A 20,163-nucleotide genomic window follows, 5' to 3' on the forward strand; every position below is an offset into this window, starting at 1 on the left:
GGCACAGGTCCGCACAACCCTGAGGAAGCTGGCCGTGTCCCCCAAGTGGACCAACTATGGCCTCCGCATCTTTGGCTACCTGCACCCCTTCACCGACGGTGAGGCCAGGCCCGGATCCCGCTCCTCCCCTTCCTGCCCGAGTTCTCAGGGTGCCCGGAGCACATTGCCTGCCCTGGGTCAGCTGGACCCTGTTAGCCCACCCTCGGGGGAGGGGGGGAGTTTGGACGTGGTGAGGCCTCACGCAGGCCCCCAGGCGGCCACTTCACGCCCTGATTTGAAGGGTCTGGAACTAGCTTGCCCCTCCCTGTAAGTCTCCATCTCCACGGGGTCTCCCAGGGTGTAGAGACCCCCACTTTACAAAGAGGGGAGCCCAGCAGCAAGCCCCCAAAGAGAATTTAGCCTGAGACATGAGCGCCCGCTATGTGGAGGCCCGTCCTGCTCTCACCTGGAAACTGCCCCCATGCCCAGGGGAGATCCAGTTTGCCATCGCTGCCGACGATAACGCAGAATTCTGGCTGAGCCGTGACGACCAGGTCTCAGGCCTGCAGCTGCTGGCCAGCGTCGGCAAGGTAGGGTCCCCACGGCCCCATGGGCCCTCCCACCGCCCCCAGGAGCCAGGTCACCTGCCTCCATCAGGACACTCTGGTGTGACAGCCAGGGAAGAGGCATGAGAAGCAGCGTTCTCCCCTGTTGCCTCCCATCTTACAGAGGGATGGACTGGGTGTGGCCGGGAACAGACCCCGGGAAGACTCAGGACTGGGCCACACCTGTCCTGGGTGCTCTGGTCCTGATGCTGAGGATTCACGCGGTGGGCGCCGGCTGCTGGGGGAGGGGCGTGCGAGGAAGGGGAGTTACTTCCCAAGTGGTCCCGCGTCCCCTCCCACCTCCCACTTTCCTCCTCTCTCCTTCTGCCTGTGTCTCCTCACTCACCATCTCCCACCCTCCATACTTTGCCTTTGCGTCTGCCCTTCTCTCCCCTTGCTCCTCACACCTCCAGACTGGAAAAGAGTGGACTGCCCCTGGAGAGTTCGGGAAATTTCAGAGTCAAATGTCCAAGCCAGTGAGGTGAGTATGGAGCGTGGTGACAGCGGCAGAAACCCCAGCCTCCGTCAGGTGCCGAGAGGCTAGCTTAGGGCCGGGGCCCGGGCCCGGGGGGAGCTACCCCCCCCACCGCCGCCCCATCACAGAGGTTCAGCGAGCCAGGGCCATGTGCGTTCAGGTAAACCAAGTCTTTGATTAGAGACCATCTGGCCCATCCTTCCTCACTTTACAGATGAGGAACTGAGGCCCAGAGAGGGCTGTGACTTAATGAGGGTCACACAGCTGTTCAGTAGCATGCAGGACTGGAAAACAGAATGGGTCTCCTTTCTCCCCGCCCTTGCTTGCCCGTTTTCTCCATCCCTGCAGGGTCCACAGCTGGACCGCCGCTGCTCTTTCTGAGCTGCAGAAAGTTCCGAATGGCGGGGGGCCCCTGGGCAGGCTGGAGGGAAGGCCTGGAGTGGCTGGGATGGGAACTATCCCAGCCCCAGAGCGCCACCTGGTGGCCCGCACACACTGGCGAGAACACGTGTTGGCTTGAAGGTGCCAGTGCTGGTGTTGGTGGTAGTGAGGCAGTACGGCTTGCACAGAGCACTGGCTGTGCCAGCCCCCGAGGTCACCACTTCCCGTGTGACTCGGCACAGCAGCCGAGGATGAGGGCTCTGAAGCCAGACTGCCTGGGTCCAAACCCCAACTGCGCCCCTTATTACCTGGGGACTTTGGGCAAATTACCCAAATTTTCTGCGCCTCAGGGTTCTTATCTGCAGACAGGGATTACGTGAGTTCATGTGTATAAAGCACTTAACACCGTGCCTCCACATAGGAACAGCTCTCTGAGGGTTAACAGAGAGCTGAGTATCCTGGGAGGTTAGTGCTGTTATCCCATCTCACGGGAGGGAAGACTGAGGCCGCCCTGTCAGTAAGTGGTGATGGGGGTTCTGACCCAGACGCTCGCCAGCAGGTCCCTGAGACCAGGAGCAGGGAGGGAGGGATGGGGCGTGTACGGCGCTGGGAGCGGGCTCAGGCGGCGTGGGGGCCTGGGAGACAGCCCGCTGTTCCCTGCCCTCTCCTGCCAGCCTGTCAGCTGCCCGCAGGTACTACTTCGAGGTGCTACACAAGCAGAACGACCAGGGCACCGACCACGTGGAAGTCGCGGTGAGCCCCCGAGGTCCCCTCTGCCTCTGTGCCTGGCCGCCCCTCTGCCCAGGCCCTTGAGCCCTGTTCCAAATCAGCCACCTCCAACCTGCCACGTCCACCCTCTCTCCTCTCCCAGTGGCGACGGAATGACCCCGGGGCCAAGTTCAGCATCATTGACTCTGCTTCCCTGTCCCTCTTCACAAGTGAGTGTCCTGCTCCAGCCTGGGGACAGGCCAAAGTGGGGCTGGCTTGGGGGGGGGCGGGAGGGGTGCTTGGAACGAGGTGTGGAGGGTCCGGACCAAGGAGAAGAGCCTGAAGGGGCGCTACGGTCAGAGATCCTTAGCTCCCGGGGGGTCCGTGACCTGTGAGCACCTTCCGGAACCTCTCCGAGCCCTCGCCCCAGAAAAACGCCCGTCCGCCTCCACACAGTGTCGTCTGTATGATTTCAAGGTCATCCAGAGACCAAGACGCTCACTCCAGATGAAAAGCCTCTGAGGGAGGCCAGTCCCTGTTTTGCAGATGAGCCGCCATGGTTCTCGCACGGCCGTGGCCAGAGGAGAGAAAGCGTTCTCACCTCTCTCAGGCTGCAGTCAGTGGACTCCCCGAGCATACTTGTTGCTTATGATTTCCCCCTGCCTGGAGGCCCCACTGAGAAGTCGCCACCGGCAGGTGGGCCGTGTGGGCCCAGGTATAGGAGGAATGGGCAGAGCAGAAGCCCTGGCGAGGAAGGGAAGGTGGGTCTGGAGGAGACCGGGAGACGGTGGGAAGAGTGTATGCGCGGAGGGCAGGATGGAGGGCGGAACGGAAGGTCTGGTTCACAGGAGAGGGCGGCAGTGAGGAAGGGGCAAGAGGGGTCGGGGGAGGCTGCCGGTGACCGAAGCAGGAGGTCAGGGCAGAAGGGCCAGTTGGTGCCAGAAGAAGGAGGGAGATTGGAATCCATAGATTGAGTGTGAACCAAGAAAAAGGAAGCCCGAGGCAAATTCAGAAAAGAAACCAGTGAGATGGGCCAGAGGTAACCGAGCTCTTATCTGGGGCCAAGGCAGATGATCTCAGGAGGCAGAGAGCAAAGACAAGCAGCCAGCCCCCGGGGCTGGTCAGATAGGGGACAAGTAGTCTTGAACACCAGGCCCCCAGAGGGAGGTGAGGAGCCGGTGCTGGAAGCCTAGGGGCTCCCTGCTTGGTGGGCGTGGGCTTGTCTGCTGGAGAGGCTGAGACACACAGCCTGGGTTCACTCAGCTTTGTGTGATCTCAGGCACATGACTTTGCTTCCCTTTGCCCAAGTTCCTTGTCTGTAAAGTAGGAATGATGATAATAGTACATAAGCCACAGCAGCTCTGAGGATTAAATGGGTTGATATTTGTAAGATGCTTGGATCAGCGCCTGGCTTATTATTTAGTAAGTGCCCTTCACGTGTTTGTTAAATAAACAGACTTCTAATGATGAATTTCCAGCAGATAGCAGTTAAAACATTTTGAGGAAGAGGTGACTTTTTCCAGCTCACACAAAACTGTGGTGTGTGCTGGCCCTGGGGCTGGTGGAGGGGGTCCAAGGGGTCCAGACCACAAGTTGTGGAGGCAGGGCTGGGGGGAAGCGGGACTGAGCGCATCCCATACTGTACCAGCCTGGGGATACGGAAGCCTTGAGTCGGCCCCTTCCTGGCCCCTCCAGGAGGCAGGGGCCTGGCTTCTGGGCTGACTTTCTCTGGGAGTCACAGCTGCCCTCTGTTCTTTCCTGCCTGGGCCCAGATGAGACCTTCCTGAGGATGGATGAGGTGGGCCACATCCCGCAGACGGCGGCCAGCCACGCAGGCTCCCCAGACCCTCTTCCCAGCGATGAGCAGCCCCCGGCCGACATGCTGCGGCCCGACCCTCGGGACACCCTCTATCGAGGTACGACCTCACCGCGGACTTGACCTCCCGCCAGGGGACGCGCTGCCAGGTCCACGGATGTCGGGGAGGAGGCTTCTGTGCTAGTGCAATATCCCCAAATCAGAGACTCTTTTCTTTTACTTGTATGAAATGTACCATGCATACAGAAAGGTACGAAAATATAGGTGTACAACTTTGCAATTGTACAAATCATTACAGAGCAAACATTACGGGACAAGAAATAGAGCCAGAACCCAGGTGTGCTCTCTGCAATCACATGTATCGGTTTCTTATTGGATTCTAGCTCTTGCTGTCCAGTGAGAGAAGTACGTCCCCACTAAGGTGTAGGAGTCTTAAGCTGTCCGGAGTGTTTACATTTTAAAAGAGGACAAAGTGTCCCCTTCCAGCCCTGTCCCCCCACCCCGCCATGGCAACCGGAAGGGAACTCAGTTACCGGCACTTCACTAGGGGGAGGCTTCGTGGCCTCACTGGGAGTTTCTAAACCTGTTTTGAGACTGGCCCTGTACAGCGATCCCAGCCCTGTACAGCGATCCCGGCCCTGTACAGCGATCCCGGCCCTGTACAGCGATCCCAGCACTGTCCTGTGCCTCGAATCAGGCGCCGCGTGCGAGCTGTCTGCCTCCAGCTGCCCCTGGAATCCACTCCCACCCTCAAGAGTGGTGGCAGCCTCCGCTTGGTGGCCTCAGCCGCTGGGCTGGACGCTGCCACGAGTGAATACAGAAATGTGTGGGCTCGGGGCCGCAGATCCAGCCCTCGCCCCGCAGCCGGTAGGCTTTGTGGCTGTGAGCCGGCCTGTTTCAGGCTCCCTCACCCAACCTCACCCCGCCTCCTTCTGCCCCAGTGCCCCTGATCCCCAAGTCCCAGCTCCGCCGCGTCCTGCCCGACTGTCCCTACAAGCCCAGCTACCTGGTGGACGGGCTTCGTCTGCAGCGCTACCAGGGACTCCGGTTTGTAAGTCTCGGGCCGGGCGGCGGGGACAGGCGTGGGAGGGGGCTCGCTGCCCGTGGCCGGGACTGCAGAGGCTGGCCCCTCCTCCTCCCCACACCACACGCCAGCGGGCGGGATGCCTCCCGGGGCCCAGAGAACCGGCATTTCGCCGTGCCTGGCCCGGATGGGCTGCCCTGCGGAGCCCGGAGCCGTGCGGGGTGGGCTGGCTGAGGCCTCCCACCCTCCGCCCCGAGGGTGGCGGTATTTATTAAACTTATAGACAAGGCGCTGGGGAGGTGAAGCTCCGCTTTAGAGAACCCCTAGCCCGCACGGAAGCCCCAGGGGCAGGACCCCGCTGCGCCCCCGGGTCCAGAGGTGACCGCGGGAGAGGCTGGGGGCAGCTGTGGGGCAGGGCTGAGAAGGCTTTTGGTGGCCGAGGCCTCGAGCTATGTTGAAAGGGGGCAAAAGACAGCGCAGGGAGTAACAGGGGTTGTCTCGGGACTGTGGGAGGTGGCGGGAGAGGGAAAGGCCGCAGGAGGGGTGGGGGCGGGGGCGGGTGGCCTCGGCTGCAGCTGCGGAGAACGAGCCAGGGCAGGAGACGGGGACGTGCACACGGGGAGCTTGACTCGGGCACGTCGTCCAGAGCCCAGAGGAGGGCACGTCAAGGGTGGAATCCAGATACTGCGTCCACAGCAGCCCTGCTCTCCACCTCCAGGTTCACCTGTCCTTCGTTTACCCCAATGACTACACCCGCCTGAGCCACATGGAGACCCACAATAAGTGCTTCTACCAGGAAAACTCCTACTACCAGGACAGGTGAGACGCTGATGGGGCAGGAGCCGGGAGAGCTGCCTGGACCAGAAGGGCCACGGAGACCCCCCACCAAGAAGCCTTGGCGCTTCCTGGGTGCTTCACACAAGCACATGTGCACACACGCAACCTCCCCCCTGCACCACCGGCTGGGCGTGACCTCAGGCCGCCCCTCCCACCCCCGCCATGGCCTGCAGGGTGCCCATGCCAGCCTCCCTCACTCCTGCAGGCTCAACTTTCAGGACTACATCAAGATTGACCAGCCTCCGAAGCAGGGGCCAGAGCAGCCAGGTACAGAGCGACAGCCGAGCTTCCAGGCCAGGCCGGAGGGTGACAGTCCGGACTGTGCCAGCCACCCCTTCTCCCCGCAGGAGCTTAGAATGCAAACCCCACAGCCCTTCCCCCCAGCCCCAAGGGTGGGGGGAGGAGCCCTTCTCCCCCTCTTCCTTTCCAAGGCGCGTGTAGAGGACGTAGGGCCCTGGGGGACGCTACCTGAACTGCCCGAGGGCCTCGCTACCCCGGCCCATCATTAGGGAAGCTCTGCTCTGCAGAAGCACCGTCTTCCTGTGGCCTCTCTCCTTGCAGTACTGGGGACTAAGTGGGGCTATCTGCTGGGTCCCTGCATGTGCCAGGCCCCGGCTAGTGCTTTCTGTCCTTCGTGTCACTCACTCTTGACAACAACCCTATGGAAGATGGAGACCCTGGCTTTAGCTGAGGTTGAGTAACTCATCCCGGGCCCAGTGCAGGCCCCGCCAGGGACCCCCACTGGCTCACCCACCGGTCCTCAGCCGTCTTGTGGATCTTGTTGGGGAGAGGTTGAAACCCCATGCGAGGGATGGTTGTTGTTGACAGCAGGTTCTGAGGAAGGCCTTCTAGAAGAATCCCAGTACAGAGAAGCGGCAGAGGACACCCGTGCCCCTGATGGCCAGAACACCAGGACACCAGAGGGGAAGCAAGGGCCCCCGACGGCCCCCGGGCAGGACGCCACCAACCGCCGCCTCCGAAGCCTGCGGAGACTTCTGGCTCGGCCCCAGGAGGGCCTGGTGGTGCCCTCTCCCACGCAGAACTCCACAGCCTCCTTCCCAGCGAGGACCAGCGCCATCCCGGCCCGGCCAGCAGAGAAGAAGGCCAGGAAGCCCAACCCCGAGTCCCACCAGGTCCCACGGCATCCTGACAAGTGGTCCCCGGGACACCAAGCAGGGCACCCGCCTCCAGTGAAGAGGCCCAGACCCACGGGTGGCAGCCCCGGGAAGACACTGGGGCAGTCCCAGTGGCTGAATCAAGTTGAGTCGTACATTGCAAAGCAGAGAAGGGGTGACAGGACTGAGCCTCTGGACCCCAGGAGGGGCTGGCCTAAGGAGGAGGAGGAGGTGCTGGCAGCAGCCGCCGGCCAGGAGGGACGAGCGGAGGGAGAGGACGAGGGGGAGGAAGAGGAGGAGGAGGATGTGAGTGAGGTGTTGGAATACCTGTCCATGTTCGACCCGGTGGTGAACTGGGACCAGACCTTCAGTGCCGGCAACCTCGACTTGCAAGCCCTGCGGACCGACTGGATTGACCTGAGCTGTAACACGTCTGGCAACCTGCTGCTTCCCGAGCAGGAGGCGCTCGAGGTCACGCGGGTCTTCTTGAAGAAGCTTAACCAGCGCAGCCGTGGGTAAGGTAAAGGGCTCTCGTGGGCTGGGCAGGGGGGTGGCCCTGGCCGCAGGCGCCTGGGAGGATGAGTGCCTTTCGGGTCTCGGTCCCACCATCAGGCAAGGTCTGAGGTCCCTGGGGCCTGGCCCAGGACACGGGTTGAACACTGGGAAGGCTGTCAGGGAGGGAGCTGGTAAAGAGATGGGACAGGCAAAACGGGGGCTAAAAAGACACCTTGAGACCTAGATGTGGGCTAGAAGGGCGGGGGCAGAAGGCATGGATGAGTGCTTTGTTCTTTCATTCATTCATTCAACCCACCATCATTCTTCTGATTGAGATGAAAGGCACGTACCATTCAGTTCACCATGTACAGGTCAGCGGTTTTTAAGTGTGTTCAGGATGCTGTGCAGCCACCACTGCCGTGTGATTCCAGAACATTTTCATCGCTTTTATTTTTTTTCAATTTATTTATTTTTTTAATTAATTAATTTTATTTTTGGCTGCATTAGGTCTTTGTTGTTGCGTGGGCTTTCTCTAGTTGCGGCGAGCGGGGGCTACTCTTCGTTGCGGTGCGTGGGCTACTCATTGCGGTGGCTTCTCTTGTTGTGGAGCACGGGCTCTAGGCGTGCGGACTTCAGTAGTTGTGGCTCACAGGCTCAGTAGTTGTGGCTCACGGGCTTAGTAGTTGTGGCCCACGGGCTTGGTTGTTCCGCGGCATGTGGGATCCTCCCAGACCAGGGCTTGAACCCGTGTCCCCTGCACTGGCAGGTGGATTCTTAACCACTGCACCACCAGGGAAGCCCAATAGGTGCGTTTTTAAAGATGGCAGCAGTGCTCACTGGAGCGGGTAAGCATCGTGCGAGCATGTTAGCCAACAGCAAAGCTGGGCAAAGACCGAGGTCTCCTGACGACTGGCCTTGCTCCCACGTGCGGGAAGAGTGACCCAAGCCCCGCACCCTTTCCGCCAGGAGGTACCAGCTGCGGCGCATCGTGAACGTGGAGAAGCGTCAGGACCATCTCCGTGGGGGCCGCTACCTGCTGGAGCTTGAGCTGCTGGAACGAGGCCAGCACCTGGTGCGGCTCTCGGAGTTCGTGTCCACGCGTGGCAGGCAGGGCGTCGATGCCGCTGGTGGGGAAGAGGCCGAGGCCCGGAACCTGCAAGGCCTGGTGTGGAGTCCACACAACCGCCAGAGACATGTCCTGAGTGCCCGGGCCCCGGAGCCCAAGCTGTGCTGGCCCCAGGGCTTCTCCTGGAACCACCACGCCGTGGTCCACTTCATTGTGCCGGGTGAGCCTCCTGCTGCCTGGGCGCTGTCCACGGAGCAGGGGCCTCACGTGATCACGAGCACCCGTTCTCTGCTCCCCGATGTGATTTCACAAGAACTTGCGGGAGAGGCCACTTTGGGAAACTGGGGCTCACAGGAGAAAAGTAACTAGTCTGAGGTCATGTGGGCAGTCAGGGCTGGAGCTGGGAAGGGCGCTGACTCATAGGCCAGTGTCTCTTCTTACTGAACCAGCATTCAGGGTTGGATGTGAAAATCAGTCGGGGCTGCTGTCCTGGGCTTTACAGCTGGCCTGGGGCAGTGAGACAGGGAGAGCGGGCTGGCTGGCTTCTATAACAAGAGAGGGGAGCCCGTCCCAGGAGTGTAACCGTAGGGTTGGACAGAACGTGAAGGATGACCGTAAGATGGACAGCTAGAGGGTTTGAGTGTGAGAGCCCAGGAGGGGTAACCATGACAAGCTGATAACAAGCCCCAGCCCCAGGCCTTCCCGCAGAGCCCTCCCTGGGAGGCTGTGCGGGGAGGGGAGTGTAGAGGCCCCTGTAACGGTGAGCTCTCCCTCTGCCCTCCGTCCCCCGCTGCTCTGCTGACCTTTCCCGTAGCCGCATTACCCTCAACAAAAGTCTGATGGGACTCCTGAGCACGCAGGAACCGGGAGTGGAGGTGCCCTCTTTTGCATTACCTCTGCTTCTTTCTCCCTGCCCGCCCCACCTGCCCCACCGGGCAGTAAAGAACCAGGCGCGCTGGGTGCAGCAGTTCATCAGAGACATGGAGACCCTGTTCGGTGTCACCGGCGACCCGCACTTCAACATCATCATCACCGACTACAGCAGCGAGGACATGGACGTCGAGGTGGCCCTGAGAAGGTCCAGGCTGCCCAGGTGAGGGTGTTCTCGGCCGGGCACAGCCTGAGCCAGCTCTTCCTGAGGTCCCGCCAGCTTCCCTGACTCCCAGCCTCTAGCTTTCCCCAGAGGACGCACCCGCCTGCCTGTAGTCCCATCCCAGGAGCACGCGTCACCTCTTCTCCGCCTGCCAGCTTCCACCTGGGACTGCCACAGCCGGGCCCTGAGGCTCAGCCCCTCTCTGTTCTCCCCGCAGCTACCAGTACCTGAAGCTAGGTGGGAACTTCGAACGCTCAGCCGGGCTTCAGGCTGGCGTGGACCTGGTGAAGGTAAGCGGCCTGAGAGACGTGACTAAGGCTGCTGAAGAGACGCACAGACGGCCAGCTCCTCGGGGAGGAAGGGACGAGGACACGGGGTCCTCTCTGCTGCGCCGCAGGGCTGGTACCGGGGTGGGAGCATTTGTGCGGGGTCCTCGGAGTCCGTGAAAGGTCAGGGAGGAGTCGGGATTCCCTCTCTGACGGTGAGAACTGTGCCCTGATGCCCAGTACCGTGGAAACCCATCCAACAGTTTGCTTCACGCAAGTTTGTCAGTCACTGAAATGGGAAAGAGCCTGAGGGTTGTCCTAGAGAGTGGCCTGGGCTCCTCGCCGTGGTCTGTAGGGGCTGCTGACCCTCCCACCTCTGTCCGCAGGACCCGCACAGTATCATCTTCCTCTGTGACCTCCACATCCACTTCCCAGCTGGAATCATCGATGCCATCCGGAAGCACTGCGTGCAGGGCAAGATGGCCTTCGCGCCCATGGTCATGAGGCTGCACTGCGGCGCCACCCCCCAGTGGCCCGAGGGTGAGCCTGTCCTGGGCTGGGGAGGGTAGGCGAGGCCTCTGCCTTGCTTCTTAACCCAGAGCTGGAAACAGTCATCTCTACAATGGCAGCACCCCTCCCCCGCCCTCCCCTCCCGCTCCTCTGCTCCGCTGGACAGACCACAGAGAAGTGCCCCCAGGGCTGAGCTGACGCAGCAGCGATGAACATTTCCCGCCTCATCTTCCCCTTCTTTTGTTCATCAGACCTTTATTAAGCACTTACTATGTGCCAGACGGTGCGCTGTGTGAGGATACAGAGATGGGAGGAAGATTCCCCACCTGGAGAGGGAGCAGCGCGAGGCTGTGCCCTCGGGGGCTGCTGCCGGCAGAGCCTCCTGTAGGGCTGTCGCCGGCCCTTGGTCCCTCCCTGGTAGGACTGCTGCCTTCCCTGGACCCGGAACCTTAGCTTGGGGGGCTTCCCCCCCAAATAGGCAAGGGGCTCGTTCAGATGAGAGTTTTCAGCCTCAGCCTTCTCTGTCCTCCTGGCTCTGGTTCAGCTCATCTGGGGCTTGTCTGTCCACAGGCTACTGGGAGGTGAATGGATTTGGGCTGCTCGGCATCTACAAGTCAGACCTGGACAGGATCGGGGGCATGAACACCAAGGAGTTCCGAGACCGCTGGGGTGGGGAGGACTGGGAGCTGTTGGACAGGTGAGCGGGGAGCCAGGGCACCTGAGAGGCCTGGGGGAGGGGCCCGGGGACGGGGGCAGGGCTAGATCCCCCCCCCCCCCGGCCCCCGGGCCCAGCACCGCCTCTTGGGGGTCACATTCCTTCCCTCGCTGAGGCTGGATCTATTGGCGGGAATGCTGCCTTTGCCTGTGTCACAGGGTGGGTGTGGTGGGTGCCTGGCAGACTGTCAGGGGGAAGAACACACACTCCGAGCTGTGTGGATGCGAATGGTACTGTTCTCGGCAAGGCTCCCACCTGCCCACTCGGGAGAACACGGCTGGGGAGGAGGCTGAGCTTGTGGCGGTGGATAAGAGACCCGGCAGAGGGTCAGGAAAAGAGCCAGTGTGGACCATTAAAGGGCAGCAGGTATCCAGGAGGTTCTGGGTCCCTGGTAGAAGGGAGTTGGGGGGAGGAGGACAGGGTCTGTGGTATGTAAAGAAGAGGCAGGACCAGCCGCGGCAGGGAGTGGGTGGGAAGAGGGGTGGCAGCAGAGAGCAGGCTGGTGGGACCCCAGGGTGAGGGGATTTCAGAGCATGTGGGTGGTGAGGAAGTGGAGGCTTAGTCTGAGATTCCTCCTTCCAGAATTTATTGCCAAGAAAAGGGGAGGGAAGGCGGATGATCCCTTGGGATTTGAGCTTAAGGCGGGGGGTGGGGGGAGGGGAGGGTGGGGGGCAAAGGAGGGAGAGGGGAAAAATCCAAGAGAGAAAGGGTGTAATTGCTGGAACAGTGCCCAGAGGAGGCGGACAGGCAAGGTCAGGGGCTCCAGGGGAGAGGAGACCTTGACAGGGAAGAGACGCTCTTCTTCCTGAGAGACAGGGCACTTCCTCACCCACCAGTCACTGGGCACCTGTACTTGGCAGGTGATTTATATCCATCACCTCCTTTATTCCTCCCCAGACCTCTGTGAGGTAGGTGTGATTGTCTCCGTTCTCCAGATGAGAAAACTGAGCCTTGAGGAGAAGTTAACAACTTGCCCCAAATCTCACAGCTATGACTGTTGGAGGCTTAACAACCCGGTCTGCTTGTTTTTTCCCTAGAGAGCAGGCAGGAGGGAAGGTGACAATACTGAGGGAATTTAAGGTGCAAAGGAGGGAGGGTGAGGGAGCTTGTATTAGATAACGCAGCTCCCGTAAAGCTCTGTCAGTCAGACCCCAAGGTGGACAGAAGCCTGGGCTGGTGTTCCCTCCACCGCTGCGAAGAGGCAGACCTCGACCAGTTCTGGACCTGCCTGCCTCCTCTGAAGCCCGAGGAGAGAGAAATGGCTCCAAATGCCAGTTATTTCCACCCGCTGGAAGCACAGGCCTCCCGACAGGCCATGCATGTGGAAAGGGGGCGGGGAGGGATGGGAGAGGTCTTCTCTGTGTCCTCCACACTCCACCCCCGACCCCCGCCTCCATCATCACTGGTCCTCACCTCACCCTCGCCGTACCCAGCCCATCGTTATCCTTTCTAGAGGTAGAGGCTCTGAAAGATGCCGTGCCTCATAGGTCCGGAGCTAGGCTTCCAGCCCAGGCCCTTTGGCTCTCTTTGCACGCCCCACCCGCTCCCCTGCCCCGTGGGGAGTAGCCAGAGGGTGACAGGGACAGGGCCTGGCGGAGACGTGGAAGGAAGGCTCCTCGGGGGCCCCCCTCCCCACCCCCGCCTCTGTGCATCTGTCACTCATCCCATCCCTTCCCACCCAGGATCCTCCAAGCAGGCCTGGAAGTGGAGCGTCTCTCCCTCCGGAATTTCTTCCATCACTTCCATTCCAAGCGAGGCATGTGGAACCGCCGCCAGATGAAGACGCCATAACCCCGGGGGTGGCCCGCTGGACCCACCGCTTCCGGCCCCTGCACCGCGGTGGCCTGGCCAGTGCCCGCTTGCTGCCGGAGGGGGAGAGGGAGGGGAGCAGGGGCCGCGCTGGGCCCGAGGGGCCTCCGAGCCGACACCCCCTGCGCCGGCAGCCGTCCTCCATGGGAGGAGGCCAAGGCCTCTCCCCACCTCTGGGCGTCCGGGGCCAGGAGATGGGAAGGAGACGGGACAGCTCCCGGGAAGGGCGGCGGAACTGGCTTGAGGAAGGAAAGCCCTGCCTGGGCGACACCACCCTGACCGGGAGGTGCCTTCCAGCGTCCACCCCGGGCTCCTCAGGGGGCAGTGGCCGTGGACTGGGAAGCTCTCCTATTGGACGTATTTTATTGGGGTTTTTATTTTTTTAACAGAAAACCAAAACTGTAACTGTCCAGATCCAGCACTGACTGTGAGGGGGCAGAGTCGTGCATTTAGGGGGGGCCCCGCATACCTCAGACCCACAGGTGCGTCCCTCGGTCCTTGACCAACAGCTGATTTGTAACCCAGGAGCCGGCCTCACGTGGAGCCGTTCTCAGCTCTCCCGCAGGCACGCGGCTCCAGGACACGCATATCTCTCCCAGGTGGCCACCCGACAGCTGGCCACCGATTAGGGCATTAACCTTACCCTCCAGGTGGCACTAACTCCAGACTGGCCTCCTCTTCCCGGTGCCACGGGGGGCTGGGAGCCGGGGAACCGATGGACAGGGGGCTCCTGGCTCCCTGGTGTTGGGTGAATAGGCCGTGTATCATGGGCAAGGTGGGGAAGGCAGGGACGAGAAGCCCCTTTCTGTCCCAGCGGCCTGTGAGCTGGGCCTTGGGGACCATGTGAAGCAGAGCCGGGAGAGGATGAGAGGAGGGATGGGATCCAGCGGGAAGGGATGAGCAGGGAAGTGGGAAGCTTGAGTGCTCACAGCCCAGCTCCCTCCTGCAGAGAGGGCCCCAGGCCAGCCCGGTGGGGAAGACAGGAGGAAGACACTCTGAACTAGGGAACAGGGACGGTGTGGGGGAAGGTCTGGGGAGGCGAGGGCGTCGCTCTGAACTACTTCCTCACATGGAAGGGAGCAGGGCCGGAGGATGAAAAGTGAAGCCGTTTCAGGGAACACAGCCCTTGACCTTCGTAGTCTGGGGCACCCTCTCTGTCACCTACGATCACGCACGTATCTTGCACTAATGATCCCAGACGCCTTCGTGGCTGGGGATTTTTCTACTGCTGCTGCCTCTGCCGCTACTCTGATTCACCAACGGTGCATCGGACACTGCATCTCGAAGCCCAGTGTCTGTGAGGAAGGGCGTAGGGGGAGGTGCAGCTGGGCCCAGGGGGCCACTCAGCTGGGCCCAGGCTCGGTGCTGTGGCAGAGTCCAAGTCACAGTACGTGGAGCTGCAGGGTCTACTTGGTGGGCCCTGCATTCACCAAGAGCATGAACTTGGCATATGGGAGAGTGGAGCCAACCTTCTGGAGGTTGAAGAGAATCCCTGCCTCCCTCTTAAGAAATCAGGAAGGACACAGACTTTTCAATTCATAGATTGTGGTTTACGGAGGCCATATCTGCCCTGAGGCTGTGGCTTTTTATGGTCCTTGCTCAGGCTCCGTGCCTTGGGAAAGGGCTGTAGGGAGTAGGTGAGAGCTGCAGTTGGCTGGCTGGGGTGCCACGTTTCTTTCTGGGGCCACTCTCATCCCTGGGCATCGCCCTGCAAGGCCCGAATCTACCCAGACAGCCCTCCCGCTTCACCCCTCCTGATGACAGGAGCCCACCCAGCCTCCCCTGCCTGATGCATCACCCCCTCTGCCCCAGCCAGTGCCTTGTGTTTGATGTTTGTTACCTCCACACCGCCTGCCTTAATGGAGAGGGCCTGGCACAGCCCCTACTCTGTAGGGAAATGTGTAGGGTGGGGGGAGGGAAAGCATTGAATACAGCATCTTCTCAGAAAACAAAACGCTCTTGTGTTTTCCTCTTGCCCATCAGGGTGGGAGAGGGGTGGGCCCAGGGTTCGCGTCGCCGTCCTGCAGCTGTCAGGCCTCTGACGGACGTGCCAGGGGCCCTCCACACCACCCTCCACCCTTCACCGCCTGGGGGGCGGGGGTCAGCCCTCCCTGGGCTGTGGTTTACTCGAAGGGGCGCACCTGGTTCCTGCCTGAGGAGCATTTTCTGAGCAGTAGATTCGTGGAGGTTGGTGGTTTCAGTTGAGAAAGGATGGTGGACACAGGATGGTTGGATAAACAGTGGAGAGAAACTGAGGTGTGGCTTATTGTAACAGGGCAGATAGGGACTTCCTGGGTGGTCCAGTGGTTAAGAATCCACCTTGCAACGCAGGGGACGCGGGTTCGATCCCTGGTCAGGGAACTAAGATCCCACATGCCACGGGGCAACTAAGCCCGCGTGCTGCAACTACTGAGCCCACGGGCTCTGGAGCCCGCGTGCCACAACTAGAGAGCAGCCCGCACGCCGCAACTAGAGAAGCCCGCGCACCGCAACGAAGATCCTGCGTGCCGCAACTAAGACCCGACGCAGCCAAATAAATAAATAAAATGTTAAAATAAATAAATAAAAATAAAATAAGAGAGCAGACAATCTAAAGTCATTTCTGTTTGAGCTGGGGGTGCCCTGTTGCTGCTTTACAGGTACAAAGGTACTGTCCTAGTCATATTTGGTCTAGGCAGAGATCAAAATTAGTTTTTATTCCTTAAACTCATGCCCAAGAGGAGGTGCTGCTGTGAAAGCTGGGGCAGCCTATAGTAGGGTCTCAAAAAGCATCATGTGTACACACACCAATCCAGAAATGACTCGTCTGCCACTGATGCAGCAGTTGGTAATTAGCCCAAGGCACTCGGGCCAGGAAGTTTGACTCAGCAGGACCCGGAGGAGAGGGAATGACTTAAAAGCCTCTTCTCCCTCCAGGCTTGGGGTTGCTCCTTTGAGCCGTTTCTAGGACACAGATGGAGAGAGCAGCCCGGGTGCTCGAGCCTCCCCAGCTGAAGACATAAAGACTGACTCACAGTGGATTTGCAGAAACCTTTATAGAGAGAAATCATTCCATCCCACAGAAAGGGAAAACAGGCCTGGAGCAGAGCGGAGGAATGGGGTGGGGTCAGAACCAGAGTCCTTAAGCTGGGCAGGCCCAGCCTTTGGTAGGCATGCCTGAGGTACAGGAGATGCTGCCAGGAGGAAGGTGGGTGGTACCCGAGTCCGAGCTCAGGGCACCAGACCGAGATGAGTTCACTTAAGCTGGTAAAAGGGCCCATCTTTGTTCCGGGGCCGAGGGTAGGAAGCAAGGGCATCTATGTTGCCCTTCCAGGAGCTCTCCCAGGGGCTGCGGACTGTGCCCACCAGCCTGGCAGATCAGCGGGGGAGAGAGGAGGAAGCAGTGGCCGGCCCAGAACCTGCAGGGAAGCAGAGGGATGGTGAGGAGGGCAGGTCAGACCAGTGCCTCAGGCTTAAGTGTCCCACGATTGCCCTGGCAGCCTTCTCAGGACGCAGGTGCGGGTTCAGATCTGAATCTGAAGCGGGGCTTGAGGCTCTGCGCTGCCGGCCAGTTCCCAGTGCTTTTGTTGGCGCTGCTGGCCCGTGGACCACGATTGGAGCTGTACGGGCTCCTGGACAGTGCCAAGGAGAAAACCCACATCTCCCTCTTCCCCCCACTAACCACAGCCTCCACCCAGCCCAGGCTGGAGAGAAGCCCAGCCTAAGAAGAGAGAGCACAAGGGGACCTTGGTGAGTCCCAAGCCAAGCTCTTCTCCAAGAGCCCGTCCCTGCCCCAGGTCTATATTCTTCCCCTTTTGCTTGGCAAGGCTCTCTCTCAGCCCAAACCCCCAGAGGTGAGAAGGGCCACCTGGGGACCTCCCATCCTCCCTCACCTGCCTTCTAGGCTGTGTTCAGAGAGGGGTCCTTGAGGTCCTGGCAGCCAGGAACCCAGTCTTATGTGCCCCGAAGGCCGTGATGAAGACGTTGATGATGACGGTGATGAAGACCAAGATGGTGGCTGCATTGTTGAGCTGGTTTAGTCGCCACTGCTTTTCTACCTCGTTGAGGTTCAGTCGAGCTGTGGAGAAGGGGGAGTGGCAGGTAAGGGTCTGGGTGGGGGGCGGTGGCCACAGCCTGGAGCTTCCCCCACCACAGCCGCTAGAGTCCAGAGAAAGTCTGGTCCCTCAGAGATCAAGGGAGGTGGCAGCCATTGTGCTGAGATGCTTTCTCCCCCACTGACCAGTGTGGGGTATCCATGTGGTACTCAATAGAGCTGGGATTTGGGAAGTTATACTGGGTCTTCTAAGAGTAGGGATGCACGCTCCCACAAGAGGCTCAAAGGAACGCTGCTATGAGTTAGTGAGCATAGTCATTCAGCAGGTATTATGGAGTGGCCACTAGATGGGATACCAGGAGGTGGGACAGGGTGCCTGTCCGCACTGTGTGGTTGTTACTTGGGCAGTTGAAGGTGCACAGGGCTTACAGCAGGTTATGGCTGAGAAGGTGGCCCGTGCAAATGCAGGGTGTGACAGGGAGGCACTTGGGGCTTTTCTTCCCACCGGGGGGGCACCCCCCCCACCCCGAGGCCAACTCCAGGCCTGGGCTCCTCACCAATGACCATGAGGAGGATTCCAATGACCACCTGCAGGAGCAGAGAAATGCTGATGAGGGTGACGAGGGTGGTGTAGTGAAGAGAGGACGGCCCCTGCTCCAGCACCACTTTTAGCTGCGTGGCGTTAGACACAAAGAGGGCCACGTCCAGCATGCTCTCTGCCACACTCTTCTTGGTGGCATAGTGGTTCAGGTTGATGGGCGGGCTCCTCCTGGGGCTGGCGTTCCCAGGCTGTAGGGGACAAAACACAGGCTTACCTGGGAGGCTCCGCAAGGAAAGTGGTTGAGAGGCTGGGAAGAGGAGTGGGGTTTTAAAGGTCTCCCCTCACCAGGTGGGAAACAAGGGCAGGTAACCCCCTTCTCGGTGCTGTGGTCTGAAAGAATAAAGAGGTGGACTAGAAAACCCTTACGTGCATTTAAACTTGGAAATGATGCTGTGTTGTAATTTCTATTTCATGGAGGGTCACTCTGCCTCACACCTTCACACCTCGAAAGGGAGGAGGAGCCTGGGCTGCTTGTAAACGAGCAGTCCTCATTTTATTCACCATTTTACCTGGGCCAGGCCTGGCCTTGGGCGGCTCTTTTCCTCGGAGAGGAAAGCGTCTCAGCTCTGAGGCCTGGCTGGAGAAGGAGAAGGCACCTCTTCTTCCAGAACGATGCGGCCCCGAGGCGGGGTGCAGAGCTTCACAAGTGGAACAGGAGCTGCCTGTGGGTCCCACTCGGCCCTCGCGGGGAGCCCTGGAGTCGCAGCCCTGCTCGGGCACACGTCTATGTGCCCACACGCACGCACACAGCAAAACATACTGGCCAAAAGCTCTTCGTTTGTTTTTGTATTACTTTTTGGTGAGAATTTATTGAAGCATAATTTACATTTGATTTGATTTTGAAATATTAAAACGAAGCTCTTCTTCTGGAGAAGTCGCTCACTCTAAAAGAGAGTCACAACGCAGTGCCTGTGGTGTGGGCCTCTGCGCTGGACCAAGAAATTCACACTGGGGCTTCCCTGGTGGCGCCGTGGTTGAGAATCTGCCTGCCAATGCAGGGGACACGGGTTCGAGCCCTGGTCTGGGAAGATCCCACATGCCGCGGAGCAACTAGGCCCGTGCGCCACAACTACTGAGCCTGCGCGTCTGGAGCCTATGCTCCGCAACGAGAGAGGCCGTGACAGTGAGAGGCCCGCGCACCGCGATGAAGAGTGGCCCCCACTTGCCGCAACTAGAGAAAGCCCTCGCACAGAAACGAAGACCCAACACAGCCAAAAATAAATATAAAAAAATTTAAAAATAAATAAATTAATTAATAAATAAAAATGCAATAAAATTAAAAAAAAAAAAAAAAAGAAATTCACACTGGATGGTGCAGGCAACCCTGCAGTCACTCAAGAGAACCTGGGTAGGTTTTAGGGAGATTCATTTAGTATGGCGCTTGGGATGCATCGGCTCATGAGGGCCCAGAGACAGGGAGACCCATTGAAAGGTTATGGTCTTGATTTAGGGTCAGGCTGTCAAGGAAATGAAGCAGAATGGGGGTGAGAAAGGAGAGGAAAGGAGGTCTCGGAGATGTTACAGCCTGGATGGGATGTCTGTTGAGCGGGCGGGTGCACAGGTGATTGGATGGGGCAGGTCTCAGAGGGTTCTGGTTGCCCCTTTTGGATGCTGGGCTTGTCTGGAGATGGCTGGACTGGTTGGTTAGGGCCACGGATCCCAAGGCCAATACCCCACAAAGCCCACACAGTCCCTGTCGGCCCTGAGGCTACAACCTGTGGTCCTACCTTACCTGGTAAATGTTTGTTCTGGGTATAAAATGCCCTCACAAAGAGAGAGAGTCCATGGGGCAGCCCCCGGCTCTCTCCACGATGCAGAGGCCTCTGCCAGGCACAGCTGTGAGCTGGGACTTCTTTGCCCCCGTTCCCCCCACTACCCTCCAGTTTGCCCATAGCGACGAGCTTTGCACTTTCTCCTCCTTCCAAACCTGGCTCTAAGTCCAAGACCTGATAAACTGTGAAATTACTAAGAAAGCTTCAGGGAGAGAACCCCTTCTCCGAAAAGTTGCATATGAACAGTGGGCAAAACCATAAATCCCAACCTCTAGTGGTGTTTCGTTTTGTTTTGTTTTGTTTTTGAGCATCAAGCAGATAGTGCGTGCAGGCAGGGGTAGCAGGGGTGGGCATCAGGTCTTCCAGAGCCTCAGCAAAGACGGCTGTTCCTAGGTTTTAATAGACCTGATGGGCTTTGGTTGTTAAGTGATCTCAGGGCCATCGCTTCACAGAGGATGTGGGTTCCCAGGAGCACAGGAGGGGGCAGGCCTCATCCTCTCCTCTTTAATTTAGGGCCTGCTTTTATTTTGATTTGTGCCAGTTGGGGCTACTTTATAACTGAGAGTGGTGGCGGGAAGCTCTCAGGGGCCCCTCTAAGTCCCCCAGGGCACCGTTCTCCCGTGTCCACGTGGTGGCGCTCAGGGTCCGGAGGAGCAACTTTGGTACCAGCTGCGCGGCGTTGCGGGGTGGAGTGGCGAGGGATCCACTGACAGGACAGGACTGGTGTGAAACCTGGACCCCGTGGAGGCCCGGGACGGGAGCCTGTTCACAGGTCTGCACAGGCCGGCCTAAAACCCACCAAGCGTGTCAAATGAGGGTTCAAATGATCCAGTCCTGATATTGGGGACTGCGTGGGTGGGTCA

At 59.6% G+C, this 20,163-nt stretch overlaps 2 protein-coding genes across 5 annotated transcripts in view; one reads left to right on the forward strand and one right to left on the reverse strand.

The window, feature by feature from the left end:
- Positions 1-14,818, forward strand: part of B4GALNT3 (beta-1,4-N-acetyl-galactosaminyltransferase 3) — a 91,417-nt gene extending 76,599 nt beyond the window's left edge. Inside the window, exons 5-20 of one of the 3 annotated variants that reach the window (XM_057557645.1) lie at positions 8-98; positions 469-569; positions 998-1,065; positions 2,115-2,193; positions 2,312-2,378; positions 3,921-4,064; positions 4,906-5,015; positions 5,707-5,807; positions 6,031-6,092; positions 6,654-7,455; positions 8,402-8,721; positions 9,441-9,594; positions 9,812-9,884; positions 10,247-10,400; positions 10,941-11,067; positions 12,768-14,818. In XM_057557645.1, the coding sequence (XP_057413628.1) occupies positions 8-98; positions 469-569; positions 998-1,065; positions 2,115-2,193; positions 2,312-2,378; positions 3,921-4,064; positions 4,906-5,015; positions 5,707-5,807; positions 6,031-6,092; positions 6,654-7,455; positions 8,402-8,721; positions 9,441-9,594; positions 9,812-9,884; positions 10,247-10,400; positions 10,941-11,067; positions 12,768-12,876 (2,562 nt within the window). In that variant the 3' untranslated portion in view covers positions 12,877-14,818. Of the gene's footprint in view, positions 1-7; positions 99-468; positions 570-997; positions 1,066-2,114; positions 2,194-2,311; positions 2,379-3,920; positions 4,065-4,905; positions 5,016-5,706; positions 5,808-6,030; positions 6,093-6,653; positions 7,456-8,401; positions 8,722-9,440; positions 9,595-9,811; positions 9,885-10,246; positions 10,401-10,940; positions 11,068-11,332; positions 11,534-12,767 lie in introns of those variants that run through there. The other 2 variants (XM_057557646.1, XM_057557647.1) reach the window with 2 other exon arrangements.
- A 1,159-nt stretch (positions 14,819-15,977) lies between these two features.
- NINJ2 (ninjurin 2) lies at positions 15,978-17,701 on the reverse strand. 2 transcript variants are annotated; one of them, XM_057557648.1, is made up of 3 exons: positions 17,485-17,701; positions 16,771-16,951; positions 15,978-16,292 (listed from the first exon to the last, which is right to left on the reverse strand). In XM_057557648.1, the coding sequence occupies exons 1-2, from the start codon at positions 17,636-17,638 to the stop codon at positions 16,785-16,787; spliced, it is 321 nt and encodes a 106-aa protein (XP_057413631.1). In that variant the 5' UTR covers positions 17,639-17,701; the 3' UTR covers positions 15,978-16,292; positions 16,771-16,784. The 2 variants fall into 2 exon arrangements, with proteins under 2 accessions (XP_057413631.1, XP_007170312.1); XM_007170250.3 differs by having other exon boundaries at positions 16,767-16,951; positions 17,485-17,682.
- Positions 17,702-20,163: the final 2,462 nt, after the last annotated feature.

Source organism: Balaenoptera acutorostrata, chromosome 11 (assembly GCF_949987535.1).
Source record: "Balaenoptera acutorostrata chromosome 11, mBalAcu1.1, whole genome shotgun sequence".
Lineage (NCBI taxonomy): Eukaryota > Metazoa > Chordata > Mammalia > Artiodactyla > Balaenopteridae > Balaenoptera > Balaenoptera acutorostrata.

What these genes read in the sequence shown, in the direction of transcription:
- NINJ2 (XM_057557648.1), bottom strand. Translation starts at nt 17,638, where the DNA reads ATGCTGGACGTGGCCCTCTTTGTGTCTAACGCCACGCAGCTAAAAGTG. An exon ending in AATCCTCCTCATGGTCATTG is followed by an intron (nt 16,952 to 17,484) that starts GTGAGGAGCCCA and finishes CCTTCTCCACAG; the next exon opens with CTCGACTGAACCTCAACGAG.